A 17,023-nucleotide genomic window follows, 5' to 3' on the forward strand; every position below is an offset into this window, starting at 1 on the left:
ACCATGCCCCTTCATTTGCATACCACGCACCTTCATTTGCATACCACGCACCTTCATTTGCATACCATGCCCCTTCATTTGCATACCACGCACCTTCATTTGCATACCACGCACCTTCATTTGCATGCCACGCACCTTCATTTGCATAAGCTAATCCCACAAAGTAGCCGGAACCATGCCCCTTCATTTGCCTACCACTCCCCTTAATTTGCATACCATGCCCCTTCATTTGCATACCACACCCCTTAATTTGCATAAGCCACTCCCACAAAGTAGTTGAAACCACGCCCACAAAGTAGGCTGGACACCGCCCACTAATTTGCATAAACCACGCCCACATAGTAGTTGAAACTACGCCCATCAAATTTGCATAAACCACTCCCACAAAGTAGCCGGAACCGCCCACAAAGCCGGCGGGACACCGCCCACTCATTTACATAAACGACGCCCATGAAATTTGCATATGGTTACATAACGAGTAGGCGTGGCCTAATATAATGAGAGGTGTGGCCTAACATTACGAGAGGCGGAGTCATTAACGAGAGGGTGTGTGTGTGTGTGTGTGTAGTAGTAGTAGAAGTAATACATACGAGATGATGCCTGATCTTCTGACATCCATATTTGGTTGACTGGATGGCGTTGTCCTCACCTGGAGAGAAATGCCCCCGGAAATATGATCCATCCATCCATCCATCCATCCATCCATCCATCCATCCATCCATCCATTTATTTATTTATTTATTTATTTATTTATTTATTTATTTATTTATTTATTTATTTATTTATTTATTTATTTATTTATTTATTTATTTATTTATTCATTCATTCATTCATTCATTCATTCATTCATTCATTCATTCATTCATTCATTCATTCATTCATTCATTCATTCATTCATTCATTCATTCCCCCCGGAAATAAATAAATAAACAAGGATAATCATCCATCCATGTGACAATTGTTTGACACACATCATGTCATGTCATGACATGTCTGTCTATAGCAAGAGGTGTGGGGGGGGGGGGGGCCGCCAAAGCATATTTTAGACAGATTCAGTATTGACCATATTAAGCCAGGTATCACGGCAGACAGCACTAATATAATAAACAAACGTGAACGGAGCACTGCAACATAGTACATGCATATAGTGGCCATTGATTGATTGATTGATTGATTGAAAAATGTATTAACAGTTTGCAGAATTACAGTACATTTCAAGCACAAACTCAATACAAAGGCCATACTGGCATACTCACCATAGCCTGGTCAAGGTTTCCCCCTGGTGGACGTGTCATTTCCAACTATTGTCAGCGCATGGAAAACTAAGGGCTAATAATATATACTATTCTCTGCCTATCGGGACGTAACTCGGACGGCGCGTCTTAAATACATTTCAATTGTACATTTAGTTGACAAAAAGGTAAAGTGTGATTTATTTTTGATTTATCCTTAGTCCTTAGTCCTTAGTCCTTGTCTTGACTTTTGACTTGTTGACTAAAAGGTAGTGTGATTTATTTTTTATTTATCCTTAGTCCTTAGTCCTTGTCTTGACTTTTGACTTGTTGACTAAAAGGTAAAGAGTGAATTATTTTTGATTTATCCTCCTTGACTAAAAGGTAAAGAGTGATTTACTTTGATTTATCCTCAATCCTCTGTCCGAGGTCACGAATCTTGACTTGTCTCGAACCAGCGTCCTCTCACACCATCAGCAACTGCCAGAACCACTGAGCCACCGTGGAATACTCTGAACCAAGGATTGAGGGTATATTTATCGTCTTGTTTTTTTGCAGGCTAGTACATTTTTCTTCGTAAGTAGTAACAAGTGTATTTTACCAATGCACACAGTGAAATATTGTCATAATGTACGTCTGTATGTTACTATGTGTTTGTTTTGCAAAGGTTCAAGTGTTTTAATGTACCTTTTAGTGACGTTGTGGTAGAGTTTTTTTAACAGTACTTGTGAGGACTCTGCACTCTCTCTCACACACACACACACACACACCAGGACTGGCAGCTGATTGGCAATTTGCCACTTGTCCCTCATTCAGGGTTGCCAGGTTGTTGTGCTGTGTGTCTAATGTAGGCTTACCATACGTCCTCTTTTGGCTGTCCGGCTGGCTGTCCGGGGGGGGGTTTATAAATTCCTTTACACGTATATGTACGCTCACAGACCATTCAGACCGACCAATGTGTATTACAATGCACGTTCAATGGTTCGTAGTGGAAAAACACTGTGGGAGGCGGACTTTCAGCCCGAACCCCGGAATGTGTATTATTCATAACTGCATGCGCGCTGACAGCACTGGTCCTCACAGCAGGTCAGAGAAAGGCTCGCTGCTGCTCCGCTGTCTGCAGATAGACTGTGTTGTCTGCTCTCCGTGAGGAAAACTTGAATTGCAAAATAACTATCCTAATCCTATCAATGACATGCAGAAAAAGTAGGCTACTGTTTTCTTAGCTTTGTGACTGACCAATGAGATGCAGATTGTATTGTCTGCAAAGGAACTATGTGTCTGTCACAAATAAAAGTTCTGTCCTGCAAGTCCATGTCAACAACACAGACAAGGCAGCTGTGCGCGAGGTGAGTCCTTCTGCAAATTCAATTGACCGAATATTATTTTGTAGCCTACAACCAAGCAAAGCATAGGATATGATGGTTTGGGCTGGTCTCTCTCTTTTTACAAGAGATAAGCCATTGCATACAGGTTCTCAAACGTTTTAATTTCAAGGACCCCCATAACTCTGAGAGTAAAACCAAATGGACCCATTTGGAGTCCCATTTGATTCCATCTGTACAGTATCAGAGTTAAAAGTTATAAAACGGTCCATTTGGTTCCATTTGTACACTCAGAGTTACAGACCTGTAAGGGTCCATTTGGGTCCATGTGTTACACTCTCAGAGTTACAGACCTATATTGGGTCCATTTGGAACCCCCTCAAGGAACCATGAGGGTCCCTGGATCACACCTTTGAGAGCCACTGCTTTAAATAAATACATAACTAATATAGAGCATATTTGATCAAATTTAGGAGCATAACTTTTTTGATATAGATTATTTTGACATCTCAATTTAATTCAAACAGAACCGCGCACGCACGACACATGCACAACGTGCACGTGCACTCGCACATGCACGCAAATATGCATGCGCGCATGTGTCCTCTTTTTGGTAATTCAGAATATGGTATGCCTATTCTAATGCCTGCTGCATTGTGTGTGTCTCTGTTCATTTCGTGCAGGTTTTGTTGCTCCCATGATAAAAAAGTTGTTGGCTGCGCTCTTGCTAGAAGCCAGCTTGGAGAGGTAGGTTGGCGTGCTGCGTGCAGAGGCTGTGTGTCTAATGCCTGCTGCATTGTGTGTGTGTGTGTGTGTGTGTGTGTGTGTGTGTGTGTGTGTGTGTGTGTGTGTGTGTGTGTGTGTGTGTGTGTGTGTGTGTGTGTGTGTGTGTGTGTGTGTGTGTGTGTGAACCGGCTACACTGGAATTTAAACACATTCATATAATATGACAGCATACACACCACACACACAGAGGCAGGCATTGCCTAAAACACATTAAAACACTCAAACATTCCAGGTGACTAAAATGTGACTAAATTAAAACTATTCAAGGGACTGAAATGAGTTTGCTGCCAAAAACACAACACTGCATGATGTCACCTCCGTTCTTTATTTCCCCAGAGAGCAGACACGGTCCCCACAGGACAGGTCAGGTCAAAGGTCATTCCGACTGACAGACAGAGAGACAGAGAGTCAGTCAGAGGTCAGACACTCAGAGAGTCACTTGATTGATTCATTTACAAACACACAAGTTGTGTGTTTGTAAATAATCAGACCCACCGTTTCATTAGAGGATGTTCAGGTGGGGGTGAAGAGGCCGGAGGTCAAGAGGTCAACACAATTATACTGTCAGTCTTTTGGGTTTTATTAACCCATTCTGGACGGGAACCCTTTTTGGTGCATTATGTTATACTTTTATATACTTTTATGTTATAAAAATAGCAGACCCGCAAGCGGTGGCGCGCTACGAGCTTGTAGGTCTGCTATTTTTGAAAAATCCTGAAAATGCGGCTCAAATGTGTGTGTGTGTGTGTGTGTGTGTGTGTGTGTGTGTGTGTGTGTGTGTGTGTGTGTGTGTGTGTGCGCGCGCGCGTGCGTAAATGGTGCATTCTTTACATAGATTGTGCATTACATTCACCCATTCATACACCGATTTCGGCGGAAGCCATGCAAGGTACCAACCAGCACATCGGGAGCAATTTGGGGTTCAGTGTCTTGCCCAAGGACACTTCGACATGTAGTGGATCATTGGACGACCTGCTCTACCTCCTGAGCCACAGCCGCCCCGCGTATGTCTGTCAAGACATTTTATTAGCAACTACACACACCTGTTGCAAGGTCCCCTTTTGGTGTTTTAAACGTTTACTGGGGACCCCCTGGAAATCCCCCAAGGGCCCCGGGGGGTCCACGGACCCCGAATTGAGAAGCACTGGCATGCATTCTAAGCATTTATGCTCAGTTAGCTTTTATAAATGTCACTTTAAACGTGAAAACAGACTGCACTGCTGTCTAGTCGTGTTCAAACCATTGTGATGTTGCATTGCCTACGTTTACTGGGGACCCCCTGGACAACCCCCAAGGGGCCACGGACCCCGAATTGAGACGCACTGGCATGCATTCTAAGCATTTATGCTCAGTTAGCTTTTAGAAATGTCATTTTAAACGTGAAAACAGACTGCGCTGCTGTCTAGTCATGTGCAAACCATTGGGATGTTGCATTACCTACGTTTACTGGGGACCCCCTGGAAATCCCCCAAGGGCCCCAGGGGGGCCACGGACCCCGAATTGAGACGCACTGGCATACATTCTAAGCATTTATGCTCAGTTAGCTTTTAGAAATGTCATTTTAAACGTGAAAACAGACTGCGCTGCTGTCTAGTCATGTGCAAACCATTGGGATGTTGCATTACCTACGTTTACTGGGGACCCCCTGGAAATCCCCCAAGGGCCCCAGGGGGGCCACGGACCCCGAATTGAGACGCACTGGCATACATTCTAAGCATTTATGCTCAGTTAGCTTTTAGAAATGTCATTTTAAACGTGAAAACAGACTGCGCTGCTGTCTAGTCATGTGCAAACCATTGGGATGTTGCATTACCTACGTTTACTGGGGACCCCCTGGAAATCCCCCAAGGGCCCCGGGGGGTCCACGGACCCCGAATTGAGAAGCACTGGCATACATTCTAAGCATTTATGCTCAGTTAGCTTTTATAAATGTCACTTTAAACGTGAAAACAGACTGCGCTGCTGTCTAGTCGTGTTCAAACCATTGTGATGTTGCATTACCTACGTTTACTGGGGACCCCCTGGAAATCCCCCAAGGGCCCCGGGGGGTCCACGGACCCCAAATTGAAAACCACTGCCCTCTCTCATGTTCATCAGAAGAGAGCTCGTTTGGTTCCGCTCAGGTCCAGTCCCATGTAAACAGATCTGCAAGCAGACAAGCTTTAAATGAATTGATTACACGGGACCACAAGGGAAACCCCAGGAGTCCCCAGGACATTGTGTTGTAATCCTCTTAGTCTAAATGTCTTGTCTAAACTGTACCTCTGTGCTGTTTACCTTTATGGCTGATAAAGTAATCAATCAATCAATCAATCAATCAATCAATCATTTTGAGAGACAGTGCTTTTCTAGCACTCCTTGGCGGGGAGATGCTGAGATGCAGGCAGACTTGGGAGATTGGGGGGTAGAGGAGTTGAACGGACGCTGAACGGATGTTAGGCCGGCCGCCCTCCCCCCTCCCAATATTCTCGTACTGATGACGCCCATGCTCTCCGTCTCTGGCAGGAGCTTTCTGGAGGGCAGCGTGCTGGGAAACGGCGCCCTGCTCGGGGCTGAAGAGCTGGACCGCTACTTCCCGGACAGGAGGGTGGGCGTCTACATAGCCACGTGGAACATGCAGGGAGAGAAGGTACGAGACAGGGAGGGTGGGCGTCTACATACATGTGACTGTGAGCTTGTAGCTGAGCTATTTTCAGCATGCAACCAAGTGTAAAATGATTTATACTGCATCTCTTCCACTAGTCACGTCCTAACATTTGAGTCTAGTTTTTATTTGTTGACGAAATTGTCAATATATGTTGAGGGCGAAACTGGACGCAGTTGATCACCGTAATCAATTGTTATTGAAAAATCACACCCGTGTGAACTGAGTGGTGCAACTACACATTTAATGTTATAGTTACTGTACATTAGAACCAGGAACCAGGTTCCAGGCACGCTCAGCCAACAGCCGGTCTTGGTGTCGAACGCTCTGACGTACTAACCATAGCAACCATGCTCGTTTTTTTGGTTGCTAACCATAGCAACCATGCTCGTTTTTTTGGTTGCTAACCATAGCAACCATGCTCGTTTTTTTGGTACGAACAAACACGGGTACACGGGTACAAAGCCAGTTGTTGGAGTGGTTTGCACCACTCAAAAAGGCATTATAAGGCGTCATCGGCACCGAGGTACATACGAAAATAGCCGTCAAAAGGCAAACTCGCCGATGGGTGAGTTAATTGCCCAGCCCTCTCTGTGGCTATTTGTTGAAACACATCTGGTCCATCCTGGCACATGTGGGGTTCCAAACTAACTGCGATTGTATCTTCAATCAGGGGCTTCCAAAGAACCTAGATGACCTGCTGCTTCCCACCGACTCTGACTTCGCACAAGACTTTTACATTGTCGGTGTCCAGGAAGGCTGTCCGGACAGGTAGGCCACAGTGCAAAAAAGAGTGTTCATATGAGGATATGAGGACAATTCTCTTGGTCCTCGCAAGAGAAATTGTTGTTTTAAAGTTTTTTATATATAAAACGTTGCTTTCGGGAAGAAACCACCTAACTCCATTTTTGAGGTTTTTGATTCATTTTTCTCCTTAAATCACTGCTACTATACACACCGTCTGTGTGTTGGTTAAAAATATAACAAAAATATATTGAACCAGCCTGGGCCGTGGCTCAGCGGTCCAGGCACCTTGGCTGGTAATCCAGTCTGGCAGTGTGCTGCGGGTTCGACTCCCGATCCCGACGTCCTTTACTGCATGTCTTCCCCCCAACTCTCTCCCCATTTCCTGTCAGCCTACTGTCTGTCCCTCCATAAAAAATATAAAATAAAGGCGAAAGCCACAAAAAAACATTTAAAAAGGATTGAACCAATATATTTTTCCACCACGTAATTGAAAATATATAAAGTCACAACACCAACGTTTTTTCGCCCCCCTAGTGGTGAAAAATAAACCTCGGATTAGGGTTGTGCTGACTTCAGACTTGTACGTTGTTGCTCACCGAGGTCATGCACCAAAAAATAGCAAGCTCGGCTCACAATGGCAGAAAAGGCAAAGCATTGCATTTATAAAAATGCTTGTTGTGTTGTGATGTTGTATGTAGATCTATTGATCTGCTATTTGTGGTGCAACAATTTAGGGTTAGGCAGAGATTAAAATAGGGTGCATTTTGCATCCCAAAACGCAGTTTATAGTTAAGGGACGCAATAGAACAACGACCTCTGCATCCACGGGATGCACTACTTTTATTCTAGTTTATTTTGCTAGCTTTAGTTATAATAATCATTTCTTCTTCTGTTTTCTACATGAATATAACCACATTATAACCATATAAAATTAAATGAGAGTTAAATGCTGCAATTTGTAAAAATGGCAAAATATGACTCCTAACGTCGTTGAAGTGGGACTCATAAAATGTCCCTGGGACTCGTCTAAAAGACCATCCCTGCATCCCGGGACTCATTACATTGAAAACATATTTACATCACTGGTTAGGGTTAATAAGGGCAGAAAAGGCTAAATTAAATGCATTCATAATATCGCCGGCAATAACTTATTTGTGTCCGTGCGTTTATGTGTGTGCGCGTCCATCCACATGCGTGGATTTGTGTGTGTGTGTGTGTGTGTGTGCGTGCGTGCGTGTTTGTGTGTTCATGCGCTTGCGTCCACAGGAGGGAATGGGAGACCCGTCTCCAGGAGACTCTAGGACCGTATTACGTCATGCTGTACGCAGCAGCACACGGTGTCCTGTACCTCACTGTCTTCATCAGGAGAGACCTCATCTGGTTCTGCTCAGGTCAGAACAGTACTGTCAGTGTGTCCTGTACCTCACTGTCTTCATCAGGAGAGACCTCATCTGGTTCTGCTCAGGTCAGAACAGTACTGTCAGTGTGTCCTGTACCTCACTGTCTTCATCAGGAGAGACCTCATCTGGTTCTGCTCAGGTCAGAACAGTACTGTCAGTGTGTCCTGTACCTCACTGTCTTCATCAGGAGAGACCTCATCTGGTTCTGCTCAGGTCAGAACAGTACTGTCAGTGGTGGGGAAAAAAGTAGTCCAATGTTTTACTTAAGTGAATACAAAAGCAAGGCTTTTGCACACCTCCAAGTGACAGGTGCGTAGGAGAGGGACAACCAAGTGACAGGTGCGTAGGAGAGGGACAACCAAGTGACAGGTGCGTAGGAGAGGGACAACCAAGTGCCCGTCATGCAAAAGAAAAAAACACCCGCATGGTTCCCTATTTAAGGTTTTTCCACTGCATTTGAAGACATAAAGATAGTCTGATGAAGGCCGTATAGCCTGAAACGTTGCTGGTTCTCAATTAAAGTTTTTCCACTGCATTTGAAGACAGTGTTTGTTCTTTTTCACTTCAGTGAAATGCGACGCATTGTTGTGAGCTTGTAGACCGGCTACTTTCAAATGGCCGAAATGTGTATAGGGCTGAAGTGGTTATGTTTTGTAATAACAATACAAATCTACAATTACCCAGAATCACTGAGAAACCAGGCTCAGTGATTTTTTTTCCCGGTCACGTGATCCAAACGTGTGACGTATCCTAGGCTGTCCCTCGTGTTTGTGAGGGAAAGAGGTCTTTATCAATTAACTTGGGTAACTTGTGAATGGGAATCAATGTGTTCATATCAATACATTGCTGTATTGAAATATAGACCCCTCCAAAAGAAAAATAGGAAACAAATGGTGATAATAGGGTAAGCGTGTGACATCATCATCATCAAACCCGGAGGTTTTGATGATGTGGCAAAACACTACTTTCTGGCCTTGACAGCCTATACATCCAAACAGAAAAGTCCTATCTGATTGCATTAAAAAACGTTAAACAATGTTAAACTCACTTTGCCACTCGATTTTGCCATTGACGTTATGCATGTGCATACCCTCTATTGGTGGTGATCTACAAGCTAACAACAAAGTAAAATGTATTTTCTTACTAACACAGAGGTGGAGCACGCCACGGTCACCACCAGGATCATCTCCCAGATCAAGACCAAAGGGGCCGTGGGCGTGGCCTTCACCTTTTTCGGGACGTCCTTCCTCTTCATCACCTCCCACTTTACCTGTGAGTACTGCATCCTAACACGTGATGACGTTCATCCCTGCAAAATGTATTCTTACTATCGGTCTACGACCATCGACCATAATATGCACGCACGCACGCACGCACGCACGCACGCACGCACGCACGCACGCACGCACGCACGCACGCACGCACGCACGCACGCACGCACGCACGCACACACACACACACACACACACACACACACTGTAGTAGTCACCGCACAGCACAGCATCACACAGACAACTGCTTTTAAGTCTATTTCCTTTCTCTTCCAGCTGGAGATGCCAAAGTCTATGAAAGGATCCTGGACTATAACAAGATCATTGAAGCACTCGCTCTTCCCAAAAGCCTTCCTGACACCAATCCATATCGCTCTACAGCCTGTAAGTCTGTCTGTGTCGACTTAGTAGTGTTGTCAATCACAAGGCTTCATTTATACTTTGTTTGTGGGCTGAGATTTGCAGATCTGCAAGTTGTTTAACCCATTTAGACCTAAGGACGATTCTACAAATGTCTGACAGTTTTCGGAAAAACCCTATGTTTCTATATCAGTGGTTCTCAAACTATTTCATGTCAAGGACCCCCAGAATTGTATGTATTTGGCCTGGAAATATGTTGTTCCAGGGACCTCCCAGAAGCAAAGGTTTGAGTTAAAAACGTTTGCTCTGAAAGAATATATATTCAAAGATTTGCGCCACATTTTCACGATTTTTCAAAAATAGCAGATCTACAAGCTCATAGCCATGCTATGAGCTTGTGCTTGGATTAAAAAATATTTACTCTGGTGTTATTTACCTGTTTATTAACTAATTGACTTGTCTGTTTGTAGTCTACTAACCTGAGAAAAATGGATTTCCCCTGTGGACAATAAAGGCTATCTATCTTTAATTAATTAAATGGAGCTGAATTATACTAATGTTTTGTGGTGATAAAAAGACTCTTGAATCCAGGAGGTTGGTAACGGTGAATTACCGGTACTTGTCAACACTCAGATGATGATCTCAAAGCCCTGTTGTTCCTCCGCCACAGCTGACGTCACCACCAGATTCGACCAGGTCTTCTGGTTCGGAGACTTCAACTTCCGGCTCAGTAAAGACCGCCCGGGCGTGGAAGCCATCCTGAGGCAGACGGTCGGCACGGACATGGACCTCCTGCTGCAGCACGACCAGCTCGCCAAGGAGATGAAAGACGGTACGACTAGCGCCCAGCCGTTGGTTCCAGTGCGTTAATTAACCTGCGTTCTCGCAAAATAAATCACGAATGCGAATGCGAAATACACGTAATATTGCTTATTTGCTATTTTGGAAAATATGGTTAACACTCTGAGCGGCATAAACTGAGGTCTCCGTCCTATCAAATAATCCCATGCTCAGGACGGAGATTAATCACAGGACGGAACATTAATGATATCATAACCGAGCGCACCGCTCCACATGCTGGGAGCGCACCGCTCCACAGGCTGGGAGCGCACCGCTCCACAGGCTGGGAGCGCACCGCTCCACATGCTGGGAGCGCACCGCTCCACAGGCTGGGAGCGCACCGCTCCACAGGCTGGGAGCGCACCGCTCCACAGGCTGGGAGCGCACCGCTCCACAGGCTGGGAGCGCACCGCTCCACAGGCTGGGAGCGCACCGCTCCACAGGCTGGGAGCGCACCGCTCCACAGGCTGGGAGCGCACCGCTCCACAGGCTGGGAGCGCACCGCTCCACAGGCTGGGAGCGCATCGCTCCACAGGCTGGGAGCGCACCGCTCCACAGGCTGGGAGCGCACCGCTCCACAGGCTGGGAGCGCACCGCTCCACAGGCTGGGAGCGCACCGCTCCACAGGCTGGGAGCGCACCGCTCCACAGGCTGGGAGCGCACCGCTCCACAGGCTGGGAGCGCACCGCTCCACAGGCTGGGAGCGCACCGCTCCACAGGCTGGGAGCGCACCGCTCCACAGGCTGGGAGCGCACCGCTCCACAGGCTGGGAGCGCTCCGCTCCACAGGCTGGGAGCGCACCGCTCCACAGGCTGGGAGCGCACCGCTCCACAGGCTGGGAGCGCACCGCTCCACAGGCTGGGAGCGCACCGCTCCACAGGCTGGGAGTGCACCGATCCACAGGCTGGGAGCGTCGATTGAGCAACATTCGATGTAATTTCCGGTTGGGACGTCATCCAAAGTGTTCCCCCTCCATTTTAGTGGATGAGAGGAAAAATCTTCAAACGTGAATAACTCTTGATCTAAAATCTAAATCAATCCGTCCAATTCTAACCAAAGATGATGTTTTTGACGGCCCATCGTGTCCTGTCGCTTGTCGCGTTATAAGTAATCATACTTCCCGTTGTTGTCGATCCCCTCGGGGGTGATTTGGCTACATCTAGCTACTTCAGCTACATCCAAGATGGCGCCTTGTGCACCTTGAAACAAATCTCTGGGCGTCCTGATTTAATGGTTACAAATATCCTTGGGCGTTCTAGGTGTTAAACTTGTCTCTGTGTGTGTGTGTGTGTGTGTGTGTGTGTGTGTGTGTGTGTGTGTGTGTGTGTGTGTGGAGACATGCTCTCTAGGTTCTATCTTCAAAGGCTTCCAGGAGGCGTCCATTCACTTCCGCCCCACCTATAAGTTTGACATCGGCTGTGACGTGTATGACACCACGTCCAAGCAGAGGACGCCTTCATTCACAGTAAGGCAGTGCTTCTCAAACCTTTTCATGTCTAGGACCCCCAAAAGTATAGGCTTCAGATGACCTTCATCTGTAAAGGTTTTGACAGGGAGGGACTTTCTCAAATGATTTTCGCTCAGATCATCCGACGCAGGAAGGCTGGAAGTACCTTCACTAAAAACGGTGGGACAACAACGCTCCACACGTCCCAAACTATTCTCCTTTCTGGCTCCAAAACTATGGAATGCACTTCCCATAACAAGAACTGCAGACTCACTCCCAATCTTCCGCCATATTCTGAAAACCCACCTCTTCAGACTCCATCATAGCCCATAGCACTTGCCCTAGCCCCGACGACGTACAGGCGTATGCATAGGCTCAACTTATGTAACTTAAATAGCACTTTATGTAGACATAGCACTCTATAGTGTATAGTATACGCATATTTAGGTATTCCACTGTTAGGTCATACAGTATATGACCAAGTCAGATGTCACCCTTTCTAATCACTATTTCCAATTATTGCCCAGTGTTTCTAACCAGTGCCCTTTGTTCCAGTGAATGAAAATCTTTATGTTACAGACGCAACGACTTTCTTAAATTCTGTGCTTCCAAATATGTGGCAATGGTTTGCAGAAAGGCCGTTTTCCTGTTTCGGAATGACAGTCAACCCCCCCCTCCCCCATACTGTATTGATTCGTGGACTGTGAACAAAATGACAGGACTTTTTCTTTTTGCTTTACTGTACCTCGGTGCTGTTTTATAAAGTGTTACTAGTGTTCAATCAATGCCTCTTCCCTGTGTCCACAGGACAGGATTGTGTTCAGGAACAGGCAGGTAGATGACATCAAGGTGGTCAAATACGGCAGCTGCTCCAGCATCAAGACCTCGGACCACCGGCCCGTCATGGGAGCGTTCCAGGTCAAACTGCGGCCGGGGAGAGACAAGTGAGTCCCGGTGGATGTCCTGCCACGTTAACGCTGTGTTGTTCCAAATAGTTTGACCCAAAAAAAAGACAAAAGCACGGCTGCCTCTGCAAATAAAGCATTGCATTCTGTCAGAAAGGAGTTATGGCCCTTGCAACTAAAGATTCATCGTTAACATCTAGGCGTTAAAGAGGGCCCCCATGTCATCATGACATGTCATAACCCATTTAGGCCTGACGTCGAAACTTAAAAAAATGTCTTCAAAATCTTGACAGTTTTCTGAAAACCCTTATGTTTCATATATGTATCAGTGGTGCTCAATATTTCATGTCAAGGACCCCAGAAATGATATGTAATATGCATGCCTCCGCCCGCCCATCTGAACATATGTTGTTCCAGGGACCTCCCCAGAAGGTAAATGATATGTAATATGCATGCCTCCGCCCGCCCATCTGAACATATGTTGTTCCAGGGACCTCCCCAGAAGGTAAATGATATGTAATATGCATGCCTCCGCCCGCCCATCTGAAAATATGTTGTTCCAGGGACCTCCCCAGAAGGTAAATGATATGTAATATGCATGCCTCCGCCCGCCCATCTGACAATATGTTGTTCCAGGGACCTCCCCAGAAGGTAAATGATATGTAATATGCATGCCTCCGCCCGCCCATCTGAAGATATGTTGTTCCAGGGACCTCCCCAGAAGGTAAATGATATGTAATATGCATGCCTCCGCCCGCCCATCTGAAGATATGTTGTTCCAGGGACCTCCCCAGAAGGTAAATGATATGTAATATGCATGCCTCCGCCCGCCCATCTGAAGATATGTTGTTCCAGGGACCTCCCCAGAAGGTAAATGATATGTAATATGCATGCCTCCGCCCGCCCATCTGAAGATATGTTGTTCCAGGGACCTCCCCAGAAGGTAAATGATATGTAATATGCATGCCTCCGCCCGCCCATCTGACAATATGTTGTTCCAGGGACCTCCCCAGAAGGTAAATGATATGTAATATGCATGCCTCCGCCCGCCCATCTGACGATATGTTGTTCCAGGGACCTCCCCAGAAGGTAAATGATATGTAATATGCATGCCTCCGCCCGCCCATCTGAAGATATGTTGTTCCAGGGACCTCCCCAGAAGGTAAATGATATGTAATATGCATGCCTCCGCCCGCCCATCTGAAGATATGTTGTTCCAGGGACCTCCCCAGAAGGTAAATGATATGTAATATGCATGCCTCCGCCCGCCCATCTGACAATATGTTGTTCCAGGGACCTCCCCAGAAGGTAAATGATATGTAATATGCATGCCTCCGCCCGCCCATCTGAAAATATGTTGTTCCAGGGACCTCCCCAGAAGGTAAATGATATGTAATATGCATGCCTCCGCCCGCCCATCTGCAAATATGTTGTTCCAGGGACCTCCCCAGAAGGTAAATGATATGTAATATGCATGCCTCCGCCCGCCCATCTGCAAATATGTTGTTCCAGGGACCTCCCCAGAAGCAAAGATTTGAGTTTAAATGTTCACTCTGTAATAATATATTCAAAGATTTGAGGCACATTTTCACGATTAAAAAAAAAAATCACACCCGTGTGAACTGAGTGGTGTAAGGTCTTATATAGGATAGCCCGTCTGACGTAATGAAATCATGTCTGACGTAATGAAATCACACCCGGGTGAACATAGCAACCATGCTATTTTTTTCTGCACAATGAGCATGACGTAATGAAATCACACCCGGGTGAACAGGGTGAACATAGCAACCATGCTCATTTTTTCTGCACAAAAAAGCCAGTTGTAGGAGTGGTTTACACCACTCAAAAAAAGTTAGGGTTAGCTTGTAGATATGCTATTTTTCACAAAAGTATAACATAATGCTTACAACACCAAAAGGGGTTCCCGCCCAGAATGGGATAACAGGCAAACATTTGTCTAAAATAGGTGACGTTCTGCAGAAATAGCCGATACAAGCTCACAACGCCATGATGTGAGGTAGATCGGCAATTTTCACCATTTTAAAATGTTTTTCAAAATAATATAACATTTCTAATAAGATAAGGGATACGGAAAGATAGGTGCCCCTTGGTGTGTAGAAGGTAAAGGGTAGGGGGAACAGACAGAAAGATAGGTGCCCCTTGGTGTGTAGAAGGTAAAGGGTAGGGGGAACAGACAGAAAGATAGGGCCCCTTGGTGTGTAGAAGGTAAAGGGTAGGGGGAACAGACAGAAAGATAGGTGCCCCTTGGTGTGTAGAAGGTAAAGGGTAGGGGGAACAGACAGAAAGATAGGGCCCCTTGGTGTGTAGAAGGTAAAGGGTAGGGGGAACAGACAGAAAGATAGGTGCCCCTTGGTGTGTAGAAGGTAAAGGGTAGGGGGAACAGACAGAAAGATAGGGCCCCTTGGTGTGTAGAAGGTAAAAGGTAGGGGGAACAGACAGAAAGATAGGTGCCCCTTGGTGTAGAAGGTAAAGGGTAGGGGGAACAGACAGAAAGATAGGGCCCCTTGGTGTAGAAGGTAAAGGGTAGGGGGAACAGACAGAAAGATAGGGCCCCTTGGTGTAGAAGGTAAAGGGTAGGGGGAACAGACAGAAAGATAGGGCCCCTTGGTGTGTAGAAGGTAAAAGGTAGGGGGAACAGACAGAAAGATAGGTGCCCCTTGGTGTGTAGAAGGTAAAGGGTAGGGGGAACAGACAGAAAGATAGGTGCCCCTTGGTGTGTAGAAGGTAAAAGGTAGGGGGAACAGACAGAAAGATAGGGCCCCTTGGTGTGTAGAAGGTAAAGGGTAGGGGGAACAGACAGAAAGATAGGTGCCCCTTGGTGTGTAGAAGGTAAAAGGTAGGGGGAACAGACAGAAAGATAGGGCCCCTTGGTGTGTAGAAGGTAAAGGGTAGGGGGAACAGACAGAAAGATAGGGCCCCTTGGTGTGTAGAAGGTAAAAGGTAGGGGGAACAGACAGAAAGATAGGGCCCCTTGGTGTGTAGAAGGTAAAAGGTAGGGGGAACAGACAGAAAGATAGGGCCCCTTGGTGTGTAGAAGGTAAAAGGTAGGGGGAACAGACAGAAAGATAGGGCCCCTTGGTGTGTAGAAGGTAAAGGGTAGGGGGAACAGACAGAAAGATAGGGCCCCTTGGTGTGTAGAAGGTAAAGGGTAGGGGGAACAGATCCCTGTAGTAAATAGTCGAGTGGAAACCTCATATGTCCAAAACGTTTACCTTTCAGGATTTAATTAAAAAACATCAAAAGGAGCAGATCTACAAGCTCAGAATGTGCCGCTTTGCGCCGCATTGTGGATCTGCTACTTTTGATGCGTTCGTGTTTGTACGGTATATGGATATGGGGGGTTTCTGCCCAACAGCATTGCAATAGGGTTTCAGTGGTTGAGACGTGAGGAATAGGGCAAAATACAATCTCAAGGCTGAAAATGTGATGATGATGTTTTAGGCCGACCAGCTGAAGAAATCATCACATTTCTGAGACCATTCATGTTTCTGGAAGATGCTTCTTACTTTGTATACCGAAAATAGGTATATTAGATCTGCTATTATTTTCGGTGCGCAAGCGTGCTTTCACAGAAGACATGCTGGCTTCTATGGATTAAAATGGCTGAACTTTAATCCATGGGTGTGAGAATAACAATCATGTACTCTTCTATTTGCCTGTGTGAATGTGTGTCTGCCAGCATTCCCCTGGGTGCGGGCCAGTTTGACCGGAGCCTCTACCTGGAAGGCATCAGGAGGAGGATGAGCAGAGAGCTGCAGAGGAAAGAGGCCATGAAGAACCAGGGCAGTAGCACGGTCTGCTCCGTCTCCTGACAGGAGAACCAGGGCAGTAGCACGGTCTGCTCCGTCTCCTGACAGGAGAACCAGGGCAGTAGCACGGTCTGCTCCGTCTCCTGACAGGAGAACCAGGGCAGTAGCACCGCCTGCTCCGTCTCCTAACGCGGACACTCTCTGGAACCACACCCAGACCAAAATGCTCCCTGAAAACCACCCAGGAGGGAGGGAGGGAACCCCAGAGTACACGAACAAAAGAACCCGAGGAGTCC

General features: G+C 46.4%; 1 protein-coding gene across 1 annotated transcript; it reads left to right on the plus strand.

Annotated features, from left to right (window-relative positions):
* Window positions 1-5,819: 5,819 nt before the first annotated feature.
* Window positions 5,820-16,860, plus strand: LOC306933626 (phosphatidylinositol polyphosphate 5-phosphatase type IV-like; the record flags this gene model as incomplete). Its single annotated transcript, XM_079515943.1, has 9 exons — window positions 5,820-5,972; window positions 6,661-6,758; window positions 8,001-8,125; window positions 9,287-9,406; window positions 9,682-9,789; window positions 10,436-10,597; window positions 11,955-12,070; window positions 12,860-12,996; window positions 16,658-16,860. 9 exons carry the CDS (start codon window positions 5,820-5,822, stop codon window positions 16,788-16,790), a joined length of 1,152 nt encoding a protein of 383 aa, XP_079372069.1. The 3' UTR covers window positions 16,791-16,860.
* Window positions 16,861-17,023: the final 163 nt, after the last annotated feature.

This window comes from Electrona antarctica (assembly GCF_951216825.1).
Source record: "Electrona antarctica genome assembly, chromosome: 12".
NCBI classification, from domain to species: Eukaryota; Metazoa; Chordata; class Actinopteri; order Myctophiformes; family Myctophidae; genus Electrona; species Electrona antarctica.